This window comes from Pseudochaenichthys georgianus, chromosome 18 (genome assembly GCF_902827115.2).
Source record: "Pseudochaenichthys georgianus chromosome 18, fPseGeo1.2, whole genome shotgun sequence".
Taxonomy (NCBI): Eukaryota; Metazoa; Chordata; class Actinopteri; order Perciformes; family Channichthyidae; genus Pseudochaenichthys; species Pseudochaenichthys georgianus.
Genome location: NC_047520.1, coordinates 19462438 through 19486132, shown reverse-complemented (window position 1 = coordinate 19486132; position 23695 = coordinate 19462438). Strand labels below are relative to the sequence as shown.

Sequence of the window (23695 nt, the reverse complement as noted above, 5' to 3'; positions counted from 1 at the left end):
TATTAAAGCAGCTGCTGTTAGAGAAATATTGTAGGAATGTTGCAGAGACTAAAATAACACGCATTGCTATTACAGCGTTTATAAACCTGATAGAGCAGCAGCAGCAGACGGTGCCTCTACACCAGATCTACACCCTAACCCCACCCTAAACCCCTCCCTCCTCCTCCTTGTCCTCCTCCTCAGCTGGGAGAAGTTTGCAGCAGTCTAACAGCAGCGTGTTTCACTGAGAGCAGCAGAGCAAGAGGAGAAGCTTTCTGTCTGATTTTACTCGCAGCTTCAGATTTTACTTTGAATCCGTGTCGTCACTGATGTCGCCTAACTAGCAGCTGCAAGCGGACTGAAGTCTGTCGGACGTACTGGAAACCTGCAGCGGGAGGAAGAGGAGCAGAGGAAAACTGACTGAAGAAGAAGAAGACAGTCCCGTTGATAAAGTCGTCAGGATGAGCAACAACAAAAGCGAGAAGGAGACCGAGCCGAGTGAGTTCACCAACCACGAGGAAGAGGTACGATCCGCACGCGACTCCTACATTAATCATTACTCCATCACTAAAATACTCCTAAATACTCTTATTTGCTGGTAAACCTGTCAAGAGTTATACTTAGTATTATTATAAGGCTAGGGCTCATAAAGGCACTCTTTCATACTTTAAAATATGTGCACCTTTCATTTATTATAAAAATATAGGCTTTTTATTTCGCCTTTAATCTTTGTGACCTGCCTCATACTGTATGTCCTTTTTTATTCTGGAAAAAGTTGACAGCAGTCTGAACCCGAAAATACCTAAAGTGTTATTTTAGGAGTGTGCAGTATGGGTCCCCAGCAATAAGAAACTGCCGGATGCTAACTAAAATGTGTTGGTCAATTAGCGCAATTAGCATAAATTGCGTTAATTATCAGTATTTAGAATTAGGGTCCAATAGTCAAAAAATTGCCAATCTTTACAGTTCTGGAGTGATTTGGGGGGTTATTGAGGATGCTGAATCCATTTCCGTACTTTTCAGGATAAAAAATGGCAGTTGAAAACAGAAAATTGCCATAATTGTACTCCTGGCTGATTCTGAGTCATTCTGGGTCGATTTCTAAGTTTTAGGGGATGCGGAACATTTTGTTTTGGACAAATATCTTATATTTTTGGAATAGGTTTACTTCAAAGCAGTTAAAAGTGGTAGAATATCTGCAACAATGAATCGACCGATGCAGAAAATGTACATTCTAATTTGCAGACCAATACAAGAACTGAGTTGAACATTTGATATTGGAGATAACAAAGGCAAGTATACCAACTGAAGATGTACGCAGGATAAAGAGAGGACTGGTGATAGATGAATCCATTCTAATGAATCTTAATGCGTGTCTCACACACACACACACAAACACACACACACACACACACACACACACACACACACACACACACACACACACACACACACACTAGAATAAAGTGTTCAGAGTGAGTTTCACACAGCTGCTGCCCCCCCCTCATTACAGATCATCTCAGTGAGTGACATCTTCACACAGCCAACGATGTTTGTGCAAAACACCAATTCCTCCAACATGCTGCACAGTTTTTGGATAGTCTTTGTCTTTTTTTCTGGGTGTGTTTGTAGTTTCCCTCTCATGTGCAGCCCGGTGTTGTCAGAAAGGTATATGAGATTAAGTCTGATATTTCTCTTGGAGAATTAGATTAGGCTCGGTGCATGTGGCCACTGTGTAACTGAATACCCAAACACAGCGGCTGATGTAACTGCACATTCACTGAGAAAAGGCCGTGCTGCAGATACACACTGACTGTATTCACTTTATGCACTGCACTGGACTCTTTAGGGTTTCACATTCTGGATGAATAATAATTGTTGTTTTGTGTACCTCTGAATTCACCGTATGAAGCCCCGCTCCTTTCCCCACTCCCTGTTCAAACGCCTATACATATTACGCTTATTAAAGATTTATACATTTGGCGACGTAAGTAATTACACATTATACAGCAATGTGAAACCGCCCTAGAGCCGGTGAAGCATAAGGTGAATCGAGACTGATGTCCGGAGTTAAATCTCCTCAGCCTGTTTCTCTGCTTTGCCTCACACCATCACAGTTAATCTGGTGAGGAACAGAATCTCCAAACATGGACCTGCAACACAGCAGGTATGCCGCTCCAGCAGCTAACCTAGTGATAAGCTTCATTATCAGGTGTTCTGGTTCTTATGCAGTGCCGCTGACATGCTGCCCCTCACATGCTGGACGTCAGATGTTTCCAGGCCTTTTAAGGAGCCGGGCTGCGGGCTCTTCAGAGCACATTTCTGACCTCTTCAGTTCAGTGTTTTCATAATGACGGAGAGAGGGGACGTGCTCCTGCTATCAGGAACAAGCACAGTCCAACTTAAACTAATCACATCAACACTTCATCTTGTTATGCGGGAGACATTTTAACAGTCCCCGCTTATACAGTCTGAGGACTGTTTTCTAATTAAATACTGACTGCTATCAGTATTAGTGGCACGCATCCTGTACCAGCAGCAGTGTTATTAGTTTGTGATCACTTCAAGCCCACTTTGTGTTAAGCGGTGCAGGTGGTGAGCTTGTGGTATGCGTCTCGGCTCATCGCAATGTGACCTTTGACCTCCTCTCTGTCAGGCTAACTGCTGTGTGTTTAAGGAGCGCCAGCAGGTCCACCTGAGTTTTGACAAATGAGGGAACACAGAGGGTTGAGCCTCTCTGTTCCTCTGCAAGCAGTGTGTTGACTCCATAAACATGTAAGTGGATCTTTACAAGCGCCCGGAGAGAATCCGAGTATCACTCGTGCAGAGCTTAGCGAGTCTCCCGCAGTGTATCTGGACTGTGTCTACAGCAGGTCTTCTTCAAATCGCAGGTCATGTGTCCAGCATGACCTTCTCCACCCGGAGACGTGGGTGGAGGAGCTGTGGTGCATCGGGCAGTGGGCGCGTATCTCTGAAAAGGGCACGCAGAAATATTAACGCTGTGTGACAGGAGACGCTATGAGAGGGGAAAGTGGCTATGATAGGAAAACATACAAAGACTGGTGCAGATAGTGTAGACAGTGAGAATATAAAGGCGCATTACACATTGAATAAAGCAGCGGCTCTGTGTCTGATAGGTAGCAGGTTATTTATAAAAGCGTCTTATCTTGGCCATTTGTCAGCTGCGCGACAAGAGGTATTTGAAAAGGCAACAACAAGGCTTAGCGTCAGGAGCGGCTGATGTGAGGAGAATGAAGGAGAATTGAAATATCTACAGCTATATATATAAATATATATTTATTTAAAAGTGTCCAAGTCTCCTTAAAAGGCTTTGTTGTTAGTTTTTTTGTAATAATGTGTCAGCCATCTTGTCTTTATCTTCTGTCCACTCCACTTAATATTGCTTACTCACAGCTATAATTATCCACCTTCTTTTTCACAAAGAATGTCTCTAACTCATCTCGTTGTACACTTTAATCTCCCTCCCCTCCGTTTCCTCCTTCCTCCCCTCCACCCTCTTTCTGCCCTCTCTTTATCTGGTTTCCTCCCTCCTTCCTCCACCCGGCTGCTGTTTATAGTCTGCCTCTCTCCTCTCTTTAGTCCCAGTAGACTGACTCCTTCTCCTTATGGTCCATACGTTGACAGCATGATGGCAAGGTCTGTGAACAGAAGGACCTTATATGGTCATAGGAAGAGTGTCAAGACAGGAGCAAGGAACAAAGAGAAACTGTTCGTGTCCGACTGTCCAATCGTTTCACGGCGGTCAGAGGCAGCGCAGCAGATAAAATATTAAACATGGAAACTGAGAGTGAAGACAGTCCTCCTGTATCCTAAATGTTGAAATAATAAAGTGTTATCATCTGTTATGACAATGGCTAATCTAATATGATTTTGGGCCATTGTCTATCTATCTATCTATCAAGCTAGCTAAAGTATGTTTCTATCCACCTCCCTAGTTAGCTACCCATCTAACAAGCTAGCTTCTGAATGTTAGCTATCTAGCTAGCTTTTTCAATATGTCTGGCTCTAATCATTTAAATGGGAAATATTTTTTAAAACCCTATGGTTAGACTTGCAGTGCGGGCCTGTCTCTACCGTTCAGGCAGTGAAAGTAATTATAAAAACATGGTTGACGTCTTTTTTTTTAACAAACCGGGTATTGTCATACTTCCAGCAGCTCCTCAGCTCAAAACATCGCTGTAAATTCTCATTTTCTCAAATTCTCAAACATTGTTGGGATTAAGTAATCGCATATTGATCATTAAAACAGTTAGCTTCTCACCTTAAAAACTGTTAATAACTTAATTACAGTTAATTCAAAAGCTTTAAAAGGTTTATTGGGCAAGTTGATAAAGTTGGAGATGCTATGCTAAGCAATAGCAATTACCCTTTAACTGGAACTGGAAGGACTAACACATAATAAGACAATGCGGAAGCACGTCCCCTGTGTGCATATGAATCTGTATTTGTATTTGAAAGAGGCAGATTGAGTAGTAAACATTGTCAGACAGGAAATATATTGTCTCTGTAGTTAAAGTGCAGTCACTGATGCAGCAGGTCACATGACGGGTTCATGCACGTCCTCATGCACTCTCCGTCTCGTGTTTTTGTCTCCACTTTACCGCTCTGCCAACCCAACCTGAAGAGCAAACAGTGGAAGGTGTCCACTTGGGCAGGAGCCAACAAAGGCAGTGAAGGAGGGGCTCAGTTAATGAGTCTGTGGAGGAATGTGAGTCCTTCATGGAGACGCACCGAAGCACACACACAGGAGGAAGAGTTGAACTCTATGTCATACATGTGACTCCTAAAGAGCACATGTGTGTGAGTAACACACCATTTGGTTTGTTGAGCAGGATGAAGGAGAAAGGCAGTGAAGTGCTCCTCAGAGGTCATTTGTTGAAATGTCTCTTAAAGGTTAACCTGTTGGAACGTTAACTGAGCTGTAGCAGTTCAGTCGTGACGTTTGGAGTGTATTTAGCCTCTCAGGTGACCTCTCACCTGCACACTAACCTGTGACCCCGCAGGTCTAACATGACGGCAGAGATTAACACACAGCCATGTCAGTCCACGGTTTTAATAACGCAGAGCCAACTCATGCAGGAACAAAGAGAGGCCAACGCTAGTAGAAATGTAGCTCTGAGCTCTGCTCCACATCTTTGTTTCCCTCTGCAACGCTACAGTAGACTCCTCTACTCTTCAAGGTCAGAGCTGCATCCATCACACACACTCGGGAGGAGGAACCACACAGTAATCATCTCACGGTACTCCAAGGTCGCGTCCCTCATGCCAGCCCAGACTAGCGGTCAAAATAACGCTCCGTTTAAGTAGCAGCAGATATCTAAGAGAGTCACGCATAGCGGCGCAATATAATGAGGCTTTTCAGGAAAAAGGTTTAACACATTTACACATGCTGAATACAAACGACACATTTATAAGGACCAAGGCCATTTTATTAATCAAGAGACAGACACAGTGCATTCTGTGATGGAGAAAATGGACATTTTTGTGAGTCTTGAATTTTTTTAATATAAATTGTATTGGTTGCTTGGTTCCCTTACAGTTTCAGACGACAGTAAGACGACCAGACAGGTTCGTTTCAGTTAAAAAAACTCCATTTCCAATCGACTTTTTTGGAGGTGAAAACAAAGGGAACAGTTTAATAATGACGGCAATAGTTTGTTGTAACAGGCAGGCTGGATTTCAGTTTATTGCTGAGGGATTATTGCTCTGGTTTAAAGGGCCCCTATTGTGCTCATTTTGATATTAGTATTTAGTGCCTCTGCTGTGACGTGTTTCCATGCTTTAATGTTCAAAAAGCTTTTTTCTTTCTCATACTGCCTTTGCTCGGCTCTGTTGTTATTGGTCAACTGTTAGGCTAAGGGGTGGGAAATCGCTTATCACGTAAAATGTGTTATTTTATTCTGGGAACATCCATTACTGGTCAGTGTGTGTGTAATCGGTTAATAAAACAATTCTACATCTTTATTTGAATTTGGGTTAAGCCGAAATTCTATAGAAACAGGAGGGCATCTGATAGAGAGCTGGTGGAGTAAAGGCGGGTCTGTGGGTGGAGGTGCATTGATCTCCTGGGCCTGGCTGCAGCAGTGGCTCTAATAGGAAGTGATGTCTGTGGCCGGGGGCTCCGTGCCCCGCTGCACCCCTCTCAGGCGTTGCCAGGGAACTGCACGCTGCCTGTTGCTGCTTCTGATCCTGCTGTGTGTGTGAGCGCACGCCATACATGGTCAATGATTCAGTGGGTTTTCAGCACTTTGGAGATGAAGGTATGTGACTCACGAGGAAGCAGTAAAACCAATATCTCCTAAAAGCCAATAAAGCAGAGCGACCTTCAGGAAACTTCACCACAGCAGGAGTGTGTTACTTACACACTTAAACACTAGTGTGTCACAACAAATGACGTCAGGAAGTGTCCCATTGTTCAGTCTGCAGAGGTTGAATCAGAGTTTGTCTGCGATGACTTCAGATGTTGTGTGTGAGGAAACGCTGGAACCACGTCATGTAGAAACACTCCACATGTCATGACTGTAACGTGATCTACAGTCGGAGCCAACACACTTTAACACTGCCTGTGTTTTCTGCACCTTTTAAACATTTTTCTTTATATGAAATAGATTGGCTCTGCTGTCAGTGTGTGATTGAGGTGAGGTAATAGTGAAGGTGGGGGTCTGCCCCCCCCTCTCAGTTGCTAAGATGTTATGTGTGTGTGTATGGAGTCAGATTACCTGTGGGAATGAGGCGTGCTGTTAGCTCAGCAGCTCTGTGTGTACCGGCTGTCTAATACATCTGCTGTGTGAAATCATACCTGCTCTTTATTCTATATTCAGTCGTAAACACATGTGTACAACACACTGTGTCATCATTATTGTGAGGATGTGTAACTGCACACAGCCTGCACCACGCCAACTTCAGTCAGGTGATGTGTATGAGGTTTGATTAGTGGCTTTTTATTTTTCACTTACATGGAATGGAATGGTGCATTCTGGGGCTGTACAGGTTGAGTCTCCAAAGATGGGCGACTTGCTGTTGATGACATCATATTCCCATAAACTATCACAGAAAGTAGATTAAAGAAATAGATATTTGTTAATTAGTGAGATTAAGGAGTTTTGTTACCTTCAGACATTCATGATAGTGTAACTGTATTTTTAACTGGGGCAGGAAGTCTCCATTACTTTCCTGTCTTACTTTATTTCTTAATTTTACATTCTAGCTCAGTGCCATTGACATCTTTATATTGACAAACTTTATTTGTCGAGTTCACTTTCAGGTTGTTCCTTACATATGCAGTTTAAAATAAAAATGAAAGTAATGAATGCAGGTGTTACTTAGAGTTTACTTGTATTCATCAACACATGATGATAACTTATATACTACTCCCTATGTGGTTTCCTTCTTCAGTGTGTTCAAACACACTCTCAGTGACTCCCTAGCATGGCTCCATCTGAGAGTTGAACAGTTGAGATGTGATGCTGAGTTTAGAGACCGTACTCTCACCTGCTCTGTGTCTGCAGGTAGCTATTAATACCTGAGTAGGTCAATGACTCGCTCTGCTTCTGCTCTTCCTCAGGTCCGGACGCTCTTCGTCAGTGGGCTGCCGCTGGATATCAAGCCTCGCGAGCTCTACCTCCTCTTCAGACCTTTTAAGGTATGTTTGTATTTTCTTAGCTATTCTTAGAAGCTCCTCTCTGCATGGACTCCATGAATGGTGAGGAAGCATGGCAGAGCTGCAAGTGCTCCTAAAGCCCGGCTTCAATACGTCTTATCCACAGGAAGTGCACCTCTGTGTGTGTCATGGAAAAATGCTGCCTGCCACAGAAAAATAAAGCTGTTTGCTTAACCTCAGAGACTCTGTCCTGACACACACACACACACACACACACACACACACACACACACACACACACACACACACACACACACACACACACACACACACACACACACACACACACACACACACCACACACACACACACACACACACACACACACACACACACACACACACACACACACAGAATCAGAGGTTACTTCAGGTCACTGCATGTTGGAGGTGTTGCAAGCCTTCTGCAAAGTCGCCCAACCATTATGAGCTTTAGTGGCTTAAAGGGAATAATGCCACATCAGCTATGTATGTAGAAATGTTGATGGTATGTACTGTGGGTAAATGGTTTATATCGGGTCCAATTACATCTGTAATAATGTTTTTATAGAAATGATATATATTCACCTTATATAGCCCCGCCCTGCTTTGCCTGGTTCTAACTCTTATGTGTTAGTTCTTCTGGTTTAGCGTTAGCACTATTGTAAAGAATACATTTCCTGACATCATTTAACGATGCACTGCAGTGATCACATGGGTTTTACAGCACCCATCCTCTGTTAGTGAGTGCAGGATGAATGTGTCAAAGGCCCAAAAGTTAGCTATCGCCAAGTTGGTGGTAATTTAAATCAGAATTATTATTTACAGTTCTGACCCGTGTCTACCGTTCAGGAGTGAGAGTCATTCTCCAAACATTGTTTATGTTTTTCTAAGCAGGCCGGGCTCTCTCATACAGCCAGCAGCACCTCATAGCTCCAAACATCGCTGTACATTCTCAAACTAATGTTATTGGATAAAGTAATCACATATTGCTAATCTAAATGGTTAGTTTCTTGCACTCAAACACGGTAATATCTTAATAACGGTTCATTTAAAAGCTAAAAAACGGTTTATTTGGCAAGTAAAGATTGATAAAACTGACAGCGCTATGCAACAGTAAGACGCTTAAACTGGATATACCAACACATAAAAGACATTGTGAAAGTGCCCTAGAGCTGGTGAAGCATACGCTGAATAAAGTCTGTTCTCTCTGTGTTGCAGGGATATGAAGGCTCCTTGATAAAACTCACATCTAAACAGGTATGTACAGATGCACTTCACACCTTCCTCTGTGCTTTACACCTCCTCTTCCTCCCCTGTGTGTGTTTCTGTTGGGGCGATGACGGATTAGCACCTCTGTCAGGAAGTATCTTGGTGATGGTTGAGCTGTTGCAGTGACTTGCCTGTGGCGGTGGAGAGTCTGCTTGCAGTCACACACTGGACCCCGGTGGGATGGATCGGGGGGGAAGTGTCAGCAGCAGAGACAACCCTGCCGGGGGGGGGGGGGGACTGAAAATGAGCCGGGCTGGCAGGTGTCAGTGATCAGGAGCACATCACGCTGTTTCCATACAGCTCGTTACGAGGGTTTAGAGCGATTACAGAGTGCCGAGAGTAATACCACAAATCTAAGAACAAAGGACTACAGCTCAACCCCGCTGCATTATGGGACTTCTTTCCTTGTGCATGCATGCTGTCAAAGACTTTCAGGAGGCAATTAGCACCCATGATAATTAGCAGCGTTAATATATTTCTGCTTAAAATGGAGGGTATCCCAACTAACACCCCCTGAACGTCTTGATGCTTGACTTTTCACCCTGCTGCAGTGATGTCACAGTGATGTCACAGTGATGTCACTGCGATGTCACTGTGTACCGCAGTGCACCGTGTTGTCACTACTCTCAGTCAAATCCACTCCCTGAAGCAGGCGATGTTCTCAGGGTTCACTTTAAGTTGTTCCTGTTAAATTAATAAGCATTCCTTCATAATGGCCGCCTTCCTCCTGACAGATGTGCGCTTTGTTTTTTCTTTCAAAAAAGTTTCTGTAAATCAATCGATCGTCTCCCGGCCCCTGAGCAGTCGTCTCCATATATAGCCCGATCCCAGACCTTTCTATTTATATTCCTCTTACGCTTCCTCCTCCTCCTCCTCCTCCTCCTCCTCCTCCTCCTCCTCCTCCTCCTCCTCCTCCTCCTCCTCCTCCTCCTCCTCCTCCTCACGATCACACGAACCAGCAGCAGAGCCTCATGGGAGCAACATGTTTAGAGATTTCACACATACACACACACACACACACACACCCTGCAGTCTTTTTTTAAATCTTCAGCAGTTAGAGATGTGACATGAGTCTTTTTTTAGGCTCCACATTCATATTAAATATATTAATAATAATAATATTATTTTCACCTTTAAACCCTTCTTTATGCTCTTTCTTGGCCCCCCTCTGTTTGCCTCTAAATGCCCGTATTTGGGCATAGTTCAGCTGGATGATGAAGGGTGCTGGACAAAGTGAGCGTCCAGCCTTCCTCTCTTTATAAACAGACCAGAGAGGGGGGGGTGTGTGTGTGTGTGTGTGTGTGTGTGTGTGTGTGTGTGTGTGTGTGTGTGTGTGTGTGTGTGTGTGTGTGTGTGTGTGTGTGTGTGTGTGTGAGAGATACAAATAATAAAACCATGTCTCTGTCACTCAGACAGAAGTGCCGACTCAGTTTTTGCTTAAAGCGTGTTTCTGTCTCTCCCCAGCCGGTAGGCTTTGTCAGCTTTGACAGCAGATCAGAGGCCGAGGCAGCGAAGAACGCCCTGAACGTAAGTCGTGCCCTCACAGCTCTCTGTGCACATGCATTAAACAGGAGGAGACACTCACACACCACCTATCACAAGCAGAAAGAAAGACGTTTTTGTTGGAGTAAACAAAGAAACATGCTGCAAGGTCAACATCAGCTCATTTAACCACCACATATTGATCCAGGGTTTAATTTGAAGCTCTCTTATTGCAGAAAGTGGCCTTGATGAGGCAGGATATGATATCTTCTCTGTCTTTCTGTTATTTTCCCATTGTGTTATTTAAGGTGTATTATGTTCTCATATTCTTAAGCCTGTGAAACAGTTTCTCATCCTGCTAAAGTGTGACTGTCAGATCTGGAGATATCAAAGGCAGGACAGAAAGAAAAGATAAATGATGTTCCAACAATAGAGCGTCTGTTTCCAGAGTCACTCAGAGGGGTTGGGAGCTGAACGCCTCGTGTTTTTCAGGGAAAGCTGCGTCCCCTGGGTCGTATATATGGAGATAAGCTAGATTCTGCATCTGCATATTGAAATATGGGAAATAAAACTGAAGGAAGGGGGGGGGGGGGGGGTGCAGCAGAACTCTGTGAGGTGGAGACCGGACTCATTATCTCCTCAAAACTTATTACACCTCTGCAGCAGCTCTGAGGCGCTGAGCCAGGACAATCCCACTTAATACCCCCCCATACACATGAGGAGTTTCAGCTCAGTATATACCACCCTACACGATGGGGTGTAGGGTGGTATATACTTGTTTCAGCACAGTAAATACCCCCCCAGGTGAGGAGTTCTCTCCTCAGATCTGCCCTCCTTATGGACCGTCAGACAAGCTTCCTGCAGACAGACGGCCACTCTGTGTTTTGATGAGGAAGACCTCTGTTAATGTTCCTTTATCTCCTCAGGCAACAGGCACTGAGAAGACACATGATTTAGAGTTTTAAAGTATTGCACACTGAAAGAGAAAGAAACCTTTCCTCCACTCGTCATGAGCGGAGTGTTTCAGGAGTAGTGTGGGCATCTCAATAATTTGACAACATTTTGTGCTCTTTTTAAGCTGGGATGCTTCCAATGTGTCATGGCCAGTGGTGAATATGTTACAGAAATGGAAAAGTATAACAAATGTTCCAGATATTAGCCAGGTCCCACTGGGCATTTACACAACACAACAAGTCTTAGCAGCAGCAGGAAGACATGCATGATCACTACATGAATCTGCAGCGATGCATTCAGTGAGTCATTGTGTTGCTGCTGTTACTAATGTGTGATGTCTGCAGCTTCATCATGTGCTCAACACTCCTCCAAAAATGGGGAAATTCCAGAAGACGTGCAAAATGTCTTTGCAACAAACAAACTCGTCTTATGTTCACTGGGAACAATAGCCTATGTTGTGACGCCTTGCAGGAATTATTCAAACAATCAGAAATCTGTAAATAATATATGAAACATCCATCCTCTGTTAGTGACTGCAGGATGACATATGACAATAGCCCAAAATCTCAGGACATTTTTAATAGTGTCTTGTGGTGTGCTAGCCCATTCTATCAGGAGCTACGAAAAGTACCAAAACATATCTGTTGATCAGACTGCATACTAAAGCTCATATGGACAGTTTATAATAACTCTTACTGCAAGAAGGGCAGACAACGGTCCAAAGTTTTGACATTTATATAAAAAAAAATCTAGAGATCCAACTCAAGTACCCTGTGTGCTATTTAGCTAACAAACTTTAGCTAGCGAACTTTAGCTAGCAAACTTTAGCTAGCAAACTTTAGCTAGCGAATGTTAACTATCTGTCTTTCTAGTTAGCTAGCTTACATTAGCTACCCATCTAACAAGCTAACTAGCGAAGGATAGCGATCCATCTAGTGAATGATAGCTATCCAGCAAGCTATTGCCAAATTGGTGACTAGTCAATTCATAATGATTGTTTCTACTAATGTGATTCAGATCTCCTCCAACATGTACAACCGCTGTTGTGTTCTTTTATTCCAGGAAAGACAAAAACTATTTAAAACTATTCAACTATTTATTAAAAGAGAGCAAAATATATATTTCACTTGGCCAATTAAGGACTCCGTCAGGTCATAGAAATCACAGGCAGCAGAGCTGTAATCTACTCTACAGTGTCTGCACCTGGTCTTTGCAGCATTTCTAAGCAGCGAAACTTTCTTCTATGACTTTTCCCTTCGTTTCGTATCCAACCCATCAGAACCTGGGATTGGTGATTGTGTCTATTTATTCCAAAGTCATAGCAACATCTCATGAGCACAATGAACATATAATGTAATAATAAGAATCACTCTTATAATGTTATAGACTCCACACCGCCCACGCTCCCCTACAATAATACACCCTCCCAGAAACTAGTAGTTTCTTTGTGATCCTGATCTTAAAACATGATGCAATGATCCATGAGTGTTTGTTATACTTGAGATTGTTGTTCTCTGAGGATAAACGGATGTATAAAGCTGCCGCTGTATGTTGACAGGGGGTCCGGTTCGATCCAGAGATCCCTCAGACCCTCCGGCTGGAGTTCGCCAAGGCCAACACCAAGATGGCCAAGAACAAGCTGGTGGGCACTCCCAACCCCCTCCCCTCCCAGCAGAGCCCCGGGCCCCAGTTCATCAGCAGAGACCCCTGTGAGTATACCCAAGTGTGTGTGTGTGTGTGTGTGTGTGTGTGTGTGTGTGTGTGTGTGTGTGTGTGTGTGTGTGTGTGTGTGTGTGTGTTCCTCACTGAACACACTGATCTGAGTGCCCTCTGTGCTGATGGTTAACTGGATGTGATGAATGATTGATCAGCTGTTGACCTCTCATTATGAGAGCTGCAGGCCAGTATTTGTGCTCTGCTCTCTTTAGTTAAATATCTCTCTGAGGTCAGGGACTGTGTGTTGATAGTTGAACATGCTGAACACAGGCCAGCTGTGGTGGTACATTCCTCCTCCATGACCACCGCTCTTATCTGGGAGAAAGGGTGTGTAAAGGAAAGGATTAATGAAGCCATGACGTAACCTGGTTACCTCTCAGTGGCTGGGAGAGTTTCTGTTGTTCCTGATAAGAGATGTTTAAATATCCGCCAGGTTTCTGACACTGAGAGCAGGAGGGTCTCTTAACTCTGTACCACTCTGCACTGTCACCTCGCTGCTCCTTCTTTACTCGCTTCAATAAGACAATCATCACATCAGACTATTCCTCTCAGTTTCCCCTGAATAACATCAGCTTCACTGGGTTTAGGGGAAATCATCCACTGTCTGAGATCCCTGCCCCCACTCAGTCAGTGTTTCTACGCCTCAAAGGTGTCCCTGCTCACACGAGACACTTTACAATAACAACAGAAACACGTTTTCCTCTCCAGACACAGAGGGACAACTGATGCAACTTAACGACAGTTCATTCTAAAGCTTACAAAAGGTTGCTTTGGTAATTAAAGGATGATAAAGCTGGCGTTGCTATGCAAAGTAACAGCACTTCATCTTTAACAGGAAGTACCAACACATAGTACGGCAATGTGGAAGCACCCTAGAGCTGATGAAGCTTACGGAGAATAAATTGTCGCAGTATTGGCGGTATAACAAAAAAACCAGTGTCAGATTCAGCGTCCTGCTGTTTGGTAGCCTCGCTTACATATTGCATGTTTTCACTCTCAGCTACATGATGCTAGCTCGCGTATCTGAGTTTAATGAAATGGAACAGAAAGCGCTGAATAACCTGTACCCCCCCCCCACTGCACTGAATTCTCTTTGACCTGCTAGGCGTCAGTAGCGAGGGGCAGCTGTAGTGCACCTCCACCCTCCCCCTCCTCACCCTCCTCTTCTCTCTCCACAGATGAGCTCACAGTGCCCGGTCTCTATCCGAGCAGCCCTGATGTGTGGGCGTCATACCCGCTGTACCCGGCGGAGCTGTCCCAGGCACTGCCACCCGCTTTCACCTACCCCTCCTCGCTGCACGCTCAGGTAACCTGCACCACCCCCTCCCCTCCCCCTCCACCACCTCTATCACAGCTGCTGCCTCTGACACACCAGCCAGAGGGGTTGATGATGACCAAATGCTGACTATGACTCTCACGGTGTCACTGTATTTAGCCGATCACAGCCTCATGCACACATCTGAGTGTTTGCATCGTGGTTTGCCCCCTCCACTTTCTTAATTATCATGGTTTGCCCCCTTCTCTTGGTTGATTAAAGCCTCTGTTCTCCGGTTATCGAGGCCTCTAATCTGCAGCGGTCCTCTGTGAGTTCATACCTCAGTTCATTATCGATCGGTGAGTTTCTTCTCATGGAGCCTGACCCTGATGAGTTCTTATTTCTGCTTTGTTCCAGAATCTGGGTTACAGTAACGTCTTTCATCTCTGCGGAGAACATCTCCACGTAAATAAAATGCAGAGACTCAGATTATCTAAGAGGAATGGCCCAGAGCAGAGGGACTACAGCAGAAGCTCACATGATGTCAGAATACGATATGAAAGAGAGATGAATCTGCTGAGCTTTCATAAAACTGAAAATGGAGGGAAAGAGCTAGCCTTGTCAAATTAAGTATGCTGTTTAAATTACATATATGTACAGGGGCTGTATGTGGAGTTTGTCGTTGTGCTAAGCGTAGCAAACAGCCCATTCCCCTTTTTTGATTAAAAGAGCCGCTTTTGTAATGTTAATGAATAGTAACTAGCAGCCGTTAGCTTAGCCTAGCGTTAAGACTGGCAATGGGGGGAAAAAGCTAGCCCTTCATTGAGTGCCGTCAAGTGAAAAAGCTAAACTAAGCTAATAGCAGATTTTCCTTATGGATTAAAAAACAAACTTTTGTAATGTTGAATGAAAGTGTGTTAATATAAACTGCATTTAACTAAATGTATCTCTGTGTTTAGATACGCTGGCTCCCTCCTGCAGATGGAAGTCCTCAGGGATGGAAGTCCAGGCAGTTCTGCTGAAGTATGTGTGAGTACCACACGCGCACACACACACACACACACACACACACACACACACACACACACACACACACACACACACACACACACACACACACACACACACACACACACACACACACACACACACACACACACACACTTGTTGCAGCTGCCTTCAGTCTCTGCTGCTAATCAGTCACGTTTCTACTGCTGCACTTCAAACACACACTCCTAACACTCCAGCCTTTGAGATGAAGAGGTGGGAGTGTAAAGCCACATCATCATGAGACATGAAAGATGCAATTTAGAGGGGACTCGGGTACAGAGACCCATCAAAGAGCAGTCAAACAGAATATATCTTGTGGTTATAAGAGTTCAGCTACCATGATTCAAAGGCTAATATCAGGCATTATTACATGTTGGTGCTGCTGTATTTCATCATGCAAGAACTCATAATATCACCTTCTGATAACCTGCAGATATCACACTGTGAGATCTAACTCACTCTCCCCTCCACATACTCTAAACTCTGTCAAAACATATTCTGTTCGCAAGCATGCAGGATAAAAAAACAAATAAGGAGCTTAAAGAGCCTAAAACACTACATAGAGCTGAGGGTGATGGTAAGATATGTATTTGTTATTTCGCTAGCAAGGACTATGCCAAAACGGGATGAAGGAAGGGATGAAGGGTCCAGTGGATGTAGGAATGAATGGATGAAGGGTCCAGTGGATGTAGGGAGGAGGGATGAAGGGATGTTGGAGGGGATGAAGGGATGTAGGAAGGGATGAAGGGATGTAGGAAAGGATGAATGGATTAAGGGTCCAGTGGATGTAGGGAGGGATGAAGGGGTGTAGGAAGGGATGAAGGGTCCAGTGGATGTAGGGAGGAGGAATGAAGGGGTGTAGGAAGGTATGAAGGGTCCAGTGGATGTACAGTAGGGAGGGATGAATGGGTGTAGGAAGGGATGAAGGGTCCAGTGGATGTAGGGAGGGATGAAGGGGTGTAGGAAGGTATGAAGGGTCCAGTGGATGTAGGGAGGAGGAATGAAGGGATGTAGGGAGGGATGAAGGGTCCAGTGGATGTACAGTAGGGAGGGATGAAGGGGTGTAGGAAGGGATGAAGGGTCCAGTGGATGTAGGGAGGGATGAAGGGGTGTAGGAAGGGATGAAGGGTCCAGTGGATGTAGGAAGGGATGAAGGTCCACTTGATTGGATCAAGGAATGTAAGAAGGGAGGGATGAATGGATGTACGGAGGGATGAACGGTTGTAGGGAGGGTTGTAGGGAGGGTTGAAGGATGCGATGAATGTATGGAGGATATGTACGGAGGGATGAGGAGATTAAGGGAGGGATGAATGGATATAGCAGGGGATGAAGGGATGTAGGGTTGTACAGCGGTAATTAATTAATGTAGGGGAAAAGGGAGGGTGGTGTGGGAATTTGGTCACAATCGGTTTTGGATGTGTTGACCGGTATAAGTAACTCGTCAGGTGATCAGAGGTGAGGTGGAGGCGTGGCACCGCTCTGAACCTTAGATAACTAATTCACTTTAACTCAACATATTGATGAGTGAGGCTTTAATTAAGGAAGCCTTCCTCCACTTCTAACTTCACTCTGACATGTAGTTCATCAGGTGTTCCTGCGTATCTGAAGGACATTGCCTCATATGTATTGCTGTCATTTACACAAAGATCCAGCTCTCCAGAGTCTGAGTGTTTATAAATAAAAATGTTTTAATATGATTATGATACACTAACATTGCCATAAAACCCTGAATATGGTCCTGGGATGCTGTTGGCACTGTGCAGCAGATATTAGGGTGTGTTTGTCACTTTGTCACCCGCTGTCAGGGTGAAATACATTTTTTAATTTAAAGGCACGTTATGACACACACCGGAGGAGTGTAAAGGGAAGAGGAGGAGATCGTAAACGTGAAACCATGAACCCGAGGGCCGCTCTGATGAATCTTTATTAAAAAATGATTAGCACAGGTTTATTTCAGATAAATTACACAGTTAATGTTACTGCAGACTCACAGCGATCAGATAATAAGAGGAGAGGAACGTGCACACACTGAACACTGACTGTGTGTGTGTGTGTGTGTGTGTGTGTGTGTGTGTGTGTGTGTGTGTGTGTGTGTTTGTTGTCGGCGCCAGTCACCCTGTCCCCGGTCCTCCTCCCTCTACTCCCGGGAGTCGGGACAGGAAGCAACATGTTGTGCCCCCCCCTCAGGGAGGCTAACACACTCAGGCTGCTGCTTCAGACTTCTACATGAATACACACACACTGTGTGATTTGCTGTGTGGGGGGTTTCCTCTCTCTGTCTGTCTGTCTGTGGGGGGGTTACAAGAGGAAGTGAGGGGCTTTGGGGAAATAATTACTCCTCAATCTAACCAGCAGGAAGTAATCTGCCTGGTCAGTACTATAACAACAACATCCCGACTTCATAATAACGTATATACTCATGATGTGCACACACACTGACAGGTGCACCTCTCATGGTTTCCCTCCCTAACATTAAGGATGGTGTGTGTGTGTGTGTGTGTGTGTGTGTGTGTGTGTGTGTGTGTGTGTGTGTGTGTGTGTGTGTGTGTGTGTGTGTGTGTGTGTGTGTGTGTGTGTGTGTGTGTGTGTGTGTGTGTGTGTGTGTGTGTGTGTGTTAGTGTTGTCACGATACCAACATTTTGGTTTCGATACCGATACCAAGTCAAGAATTGCGATTCCGATTCTTTTTCGATACTTTTCTTAAAAAAAGGGAAACACGGAATATCGGCTTTAAAATTAGGAATAACAGATGATTTTAGCAGTCAGAACAACTAAAGCAGCAGTGTTACTAAGAACATTTATTTTAATTGTGTAGCAGTGAGTTTAACATTTTGGCAGCACTGTTGAGCATTTTGAAAATGTATTTTCATGCCTCTGTGCTTAGTCTTTCTATCTTTATAGCCACTGGTGTAAAGTAACTAAGTTCATAAACTCAAGTACTACTTGGGTACAATTTTGAGATACTTGTACTTTATTTAAGTATTTCAATGTTTCTTTTGCTACTGTGTACTCCACTACAGTTCAGAGGTACATGGTGTACCTTTACTCCACTACATGTATTAATACCTTTAGTTACTTCACGGATGTGGATGAATGATGTGAAATATAATCAACACTTAAATCAGACTTTAGTTCCACCTGGAGTAAATCCACAAGCTACCCTGCAGTCTACAAAGTACTTCAGACTAGCTGCACCTCCACCAGCTACCCTGCAGTATACAAAGTACTTCAGACTAGCTGCACCTTCACCAGCTTTGAGAACACTTTCATGATCAATCATTATAAAACATATCATATATATTATTCTGAAATGGACCAATCTGCACAATGACTACTTTTACTGTCGCTACTTTAATACTTTTAGTTGAGGAACATTTTGAATGCAGTACTTTTACTGTAACAGACTATTCCTACACTCTGGTGCTTCTACTTTTACTGTCGCTACTTTAACTATATTTTGATGATAATACTTTTGTACTTTTATTTGAGGAACATTTTTTTGATTGCAGGATTGTTCCTACATTCTGGTACTTCTACTTTAACTCAAGTACAAGACCTGGGTACTTCTACTTTTACTCAAGTACAAGATATATACTTATACCACCTCCGTTTATAGCCTATGAAAAAAACTAATAGAAAACGAAGGCTAAAGCTAACGTTAGCGGATAGTGATGCTAGTTTGCTAGTTACGTTTGCTCAACGATAATATTGCGACAGAAAAACTGTTCAGTGCACATCACGCTCTGCCGCTCCGACAGGGAGCTCTGCTCTGAACACCTGAACGGCCCGTTCACAGACTTCTGGCGTCTTTTTTGTCAACAAGCCGAAGCGCAGCGGCAGTTGCACTCCCACTTGCAGCCATGCTTCTCGTTTTCTCACATGCTCTGGCAGCTAGCGCGTGGCCGCGTGCACGAGAGAGGGGAGGGACTTAGAACGTGCTTGAGAGGAGCGGGACTGCAGGCACGGCTGCAAGGAGTGGGAGCAGAGCGCTGAACACACACGGCTCTTATTAAAACGGCGCTTTTTCACGGGAGTACTTTTCCCCGTCATTCTTAAAGTACCGATACTAATGAAACGGAGGAATCGTACCGTTTTTAACGGCAGGGTATCACGGTACCTTTTAAGTATCGGTACACCGTGTGTGTGTGTGTGTGTGTGTGTGTGTGTGTGTGTGTGTGTGTGTGTGTGTGTGTGTGTGTGTGTGTGTGTGTGTGTGTGTGTGTGTGTGTGTGTGTGTGTGTGTGTGTTATGGACTAATGGTGAGATCACCTTACGTCCTATCAGAGTAGTTATTCATAAAGAGTTTTACAGCAGTGTCTCCACTCTGGCTCTTTAAACATATTAAATTATAAGATTGTATATTGGTATATCTTCAGGTCAGTCGTGTGGTGTGTGTGTGTGTGTGTGTGTGTGTGTGTGTGTGTGTGTGTGTGTGTGTGTGTGTGTGTGTGTCCACACACCACATCACAGTGGACATTAAAGCAGTGACCTGCAGGAGAGTAATCCAGATTTTCCATCTGACAACACATGATGTGTGTATGTGTGTGTGCATCTGTGTGTGTGTTTACATCTGTGTGTGTGTTTACATCTGTGTGTGTGGCTTCCTGCCCTGAGGAGTTTTTTTCGGCCAATAGCCTGACAAACCAGTGGTTCCTGTGTAGCTTTGGACTAACTCCCACTGGAGAGCCGAGGGCCAGCTGGGGCCCCTCTAATAAGGAAGAGGGACTTATCCTACATGCATACACACACACACACACACACACACACACACACACACACACACACACACACACACACACACACACACACCACACACACACCACACCACACACACACACACACACACACACACTCATAGATGCAGCGTGGCCATGAGGCTGTCACCGCTCTGTGTGATACATGAGGAACAGGGCGGATTAAAGCGCTTCACACTCAGGGACGCTCTGCAGAGACCACACTGTTTAACGTCCTCCATTATTGATTCACAGTACTTTATATTGAATCTTATCAGCTATATATAATTCCCACAGTTATTAGTTTAAAGAGAGAGTTTCCCCCCCCCCCCTGCAACGCCTCCATTGGACTCCTTACTTCCGAAACATTGGGACATCACTATGGAAAACTTGTGCTGTAACACATTGTACTTGATAGGCTAAGAGGAGGGACATCGCTAAGCTGTTGACCAATCAGAGCAGACTGGGCTCTGGTTTCAGACAGATGGTGAAAAGAGGTGCTGCAGCACAGGCAGTATGAGTAAAATAAAAAGCTTTTTTACGGTGGCCCTGAAGTGCAAGACACCACAGCGTTTCAGAAGACACCACAGCGTTTCACATTGGACGGAAAGGGTATTACTTTAGGGAGAACACTTCTTGTTTGTAATTGGACAGAGCCAGCCAGAGAAGCACTGTCAAGAAATGACGCTTCGTGATTGGTCAGCACCCGACAGCGCAACATGTCCCAACGGTCCCAACCATAGACTGTGGTCCCAACACATCAGCCATTAGCTGTTAGCACACACTCAGAGCTCACAGCTCCTCATATCTGTTTAGAAACTGGACAAAAGTTAAACATACAAACCACAGACTGTCTATGTCATGGCGAATACAGTCGCGTTTTGTGAAACGCTGTGGTGTCTTGCACTTCAGGGCCACCGTACTTTTGAACATTAAAGCATGGAAACATGTCACAGTAGAGGCACAACATCTCAATATCAACTTGAACATGTTTTCCCTTATGACATAAACACGCACATCTGTCTTGAGATTTAACTACAAAATACTAGAACTGTCAGGCAAATGTGCATTGTGAGTGTGCAACAAGTAAATGTTTGACAAGGATCCCTTGAATTAATGATTAAAGAATTACAACATGGGGACAAAGCACAAAAATAAACTTCACATTGACAAACTATGTCATGTAATCGAGCCTAAATATATCTTGTGTATATATATATTTGTTTTAAATGTACTTCCTTATTAGCCACAGAAGATTCAGTATACAGGAGATGAGATTTGATGTTAACTGTGGCTGATTCTCACACAGAAAGAAATGCTAGAGAAATACATGTTAACTTCACAAGCCCTGCAGACCATCTCATTGTGTTGAAAGGTAGTGTGATGTTGAACATGACTCCCTGCTGTCAGTTCACGTGCAGCCCTGGTAACATTAGTGTTAGAATAATACACACTGCCGCTCAGTGTTTACCTCTCCCACACCGCTCTGGTTTTCTGGAGGGTAACTCATTAACCCTGACATCAGTGATGTGCACGGACGTGTTCAATGATCAACCCGCTGCACCGTGTGTCTCAGGCAGAACAAACAGCGCTCTCTCTGCAGGCTGCGGCTCACTGAGCGGCTCAGTGACGCTCCGATTCCCTCGCCCCCCTGAACGCACCACGCATCAGACCAGCCCCCTTCCTACTGAGGTGAGCTTTACCTCTCTTGTTTATTGTTCCACACAGTCCCCGAGACGATTCTATTCCTGTCCTCACATCTGGGGGGGTGAATAGGAGGGGGGGGGGTCGAGGGTCGCCCCCTCTCTTTGGTCTGCTGCGGCATCATGGGAGACATGGCTGTTAGTTCATGAGTTCAACACACGGTCTGAAAAGACTGTCAGCTGACATCCTGTTCCCCACACTGTGTGTGTGTGGTGTTTGTGTGTGTGTAATCCTTTGTCAAATCTTTAAGACCATTAGCAGCGTCACTTCTTCTTCATGGTTTGAAGGCTACACTTTAACAAAAGTGTGTTCACATTTCAGCGTGTGAAGTTCTATGTTGTAAGAAAACTGTCAAGTAATTGAAGTAAGGGCTCGCAATTAATCACATTACTCAAATCCCTCTTTAGAGTCGGTCACCTTTTAGTTATTTATTTAATCGATCCATGGGGCGTTCTAGCTCGCCATCACCACCCACTGCTTTGCTAGTGCTGTATTTAACTGTGATTAGCATGTAGCTTGTAGCATGTTACAACAGTGATTGCTCCAATAAGGAAGTGTGGTTTGAATCAGCAGGTGTAGTGCAATGTTTAGATTATTTTGTGCATATGAATCATAAAACAAAAAAGGAGGAATAACTATAAAAGAATAACCACGAAAGACCACCTAACAATTACATTAATTAACATTTAACTGATATTTGTTGCCCTGATTTCATGCACTGTATCACAAATCAGTGTGCTCAAGGAGAGGCTGTTCAAGATGTTCACTCTGTATAACTGGACCCTCATTGGTGTGTATGCAGGCTCCTGATGTGTGATGGTGTGCGGCTGTGACGGTGGTGCTGCTTCTCGTGTCCCATTGAAGGAGGAGGACTGCCCCCCCCCCCTCGAAGCAGCACCGTCGGTGAGTCTCAGCAGGAGAGAGGGAGGTGTAAATCTCACCTCCTCCCCCCTCAGGCTCTCTGTCGCTCTGATGGAGAGGAGCTGAGGAAGAAGCTGTGAAAGGGGGGAGGGGGGGACATACTGTAGCAGCGTTTTGTTCATGTAGTCAGAAGTTATTTTAATCTGAGTGAAGAAAGACCAAACTTTTTTAGCTCAAGCACTGAAATAATTTGTTAATATATTTAATAATGATCAATTAATGCTTATTTTTGTCTCACTGTAACTTTATTTAAGTCAGTAAGTCTCCCACACATACTGAAACACCTCAATTGGGGACTTATTGCTTAATTCTGTAACATAGTGACATCACCTATGTTACACATCGTGCTCCTATTAGCTAGCCCTCCAACACATTGTGCGTGCTAAAGGGCTGGACATCTCTAAGCAGTTACCATCACAAACACAGCCAGCCAGCTAACCAATCAGAGCAGACTGGGCTCTGGTTTCAGACAGAGGGGGGTTGAAAAGATGTGCTGCAGCACAGGAATATGAGAAAAAATAGACCTTGTTGAACAATAAGCAACAATCATGTCACAGTAGAGGCACAAAATATTATGAACTTGAACAGAACTATATCATGTTTACTAAAATACAGCATCACAGTTTCATCTCTCATGGTTATGTCGTTATCTTAAAAAATCTCTGGTGTTTACCGCTGAGGGCAGTGTTAGATATTAGACATTATGGTTGATGCATGTGAGGTTAGGGCAGTGGTTCTCAAACTTTCCTGTCATTCCCCACTTTGAACAGGTGGGCCTTTTCAAGCCCCACTATTGAACAGGTGGGCCTTTTCAAGCCCACTTTGAACAGGTGGGCCCTTTTCAAAGCCCCACCTGTTTCCTCAATTCGCTCCAAATAAAATGGTAGGGCCACAGCTTAAAATTGTCAAATGTATCGTTCTAATAACGGGGTCTCCAACTTTTTTTAGGATGAGGGTGACTTTCAAAAAT

At 44.3% G+C, this 23695-nt stretch overlaps 1 protein-coding gene across 2 annotated transcripts; it reads left to right on the top strand.

Moving 5' to 3' along the window:
* Nucleotides 1–143: 143 nt before the first annotated feature.
* On the top strand, nt 144–22890 carry LOC117463929 (RNA-binding protein with multiple splicing-like). 2 transcript variants are annotated; one of them, XM_034106442.2, is made up of 8 exons: nt 144–503; nt 7565–7642; nt 8860–8898; nt 10375–10437; nt 12905–13055; nt 14241–14368; nt 15277–15340; nt 22607–22890. In XM_034106442.2, exons 1-7 carry the CDS (start codon nt 441–443, stop codon nt 15337–15339), a joined length of 585 nt encoding a protein of 194 aa, XP_033962333.1. In that variant the 5' UTR covers nt 144–440; the 3' UTR covers nt 15340; nt 22607–22890. The 2 variants fall into 2 exon arrangements, with proteins under 2 accessions (XP_033962333.1, XP_033962332.1); XM_034106441.2 differs by having other exon boundaries at nt 147–503; nt 15277–15346; nt 22607–22738.
* The last annotated feature ends 805 nt before the right edge of the window (nt 22891–23695 follow it).

What these genes read in the sequence shown, in the direction of transcription:
- LOC117463929 (XM_034106442.2), top strand. Translation starts at nt 441, where the DNA reads ATGAGCAACAACAAAAGCGAGAAGGAGACCGAGCCGAGTGAGTTCACC. An exon ending in CAGCGAAGAACGCCCTGAAC is followed by an intron (nt 10,438 to 12,904) that starts GTAAGTCGTGCC and finishes GTATGTTGACAG; the next exon opens with GGGGTCCGGTTCGATCCAGA. An exon ending in CCTCCTCGCTGCACGCTCAG is followed by an intron (nt 14,369 to 15,276) that starts GTAACCTGCACC and finishes CTCTGTGTTTAG; the next exon opens with ATACGCTGGCTCCCTCCTGC.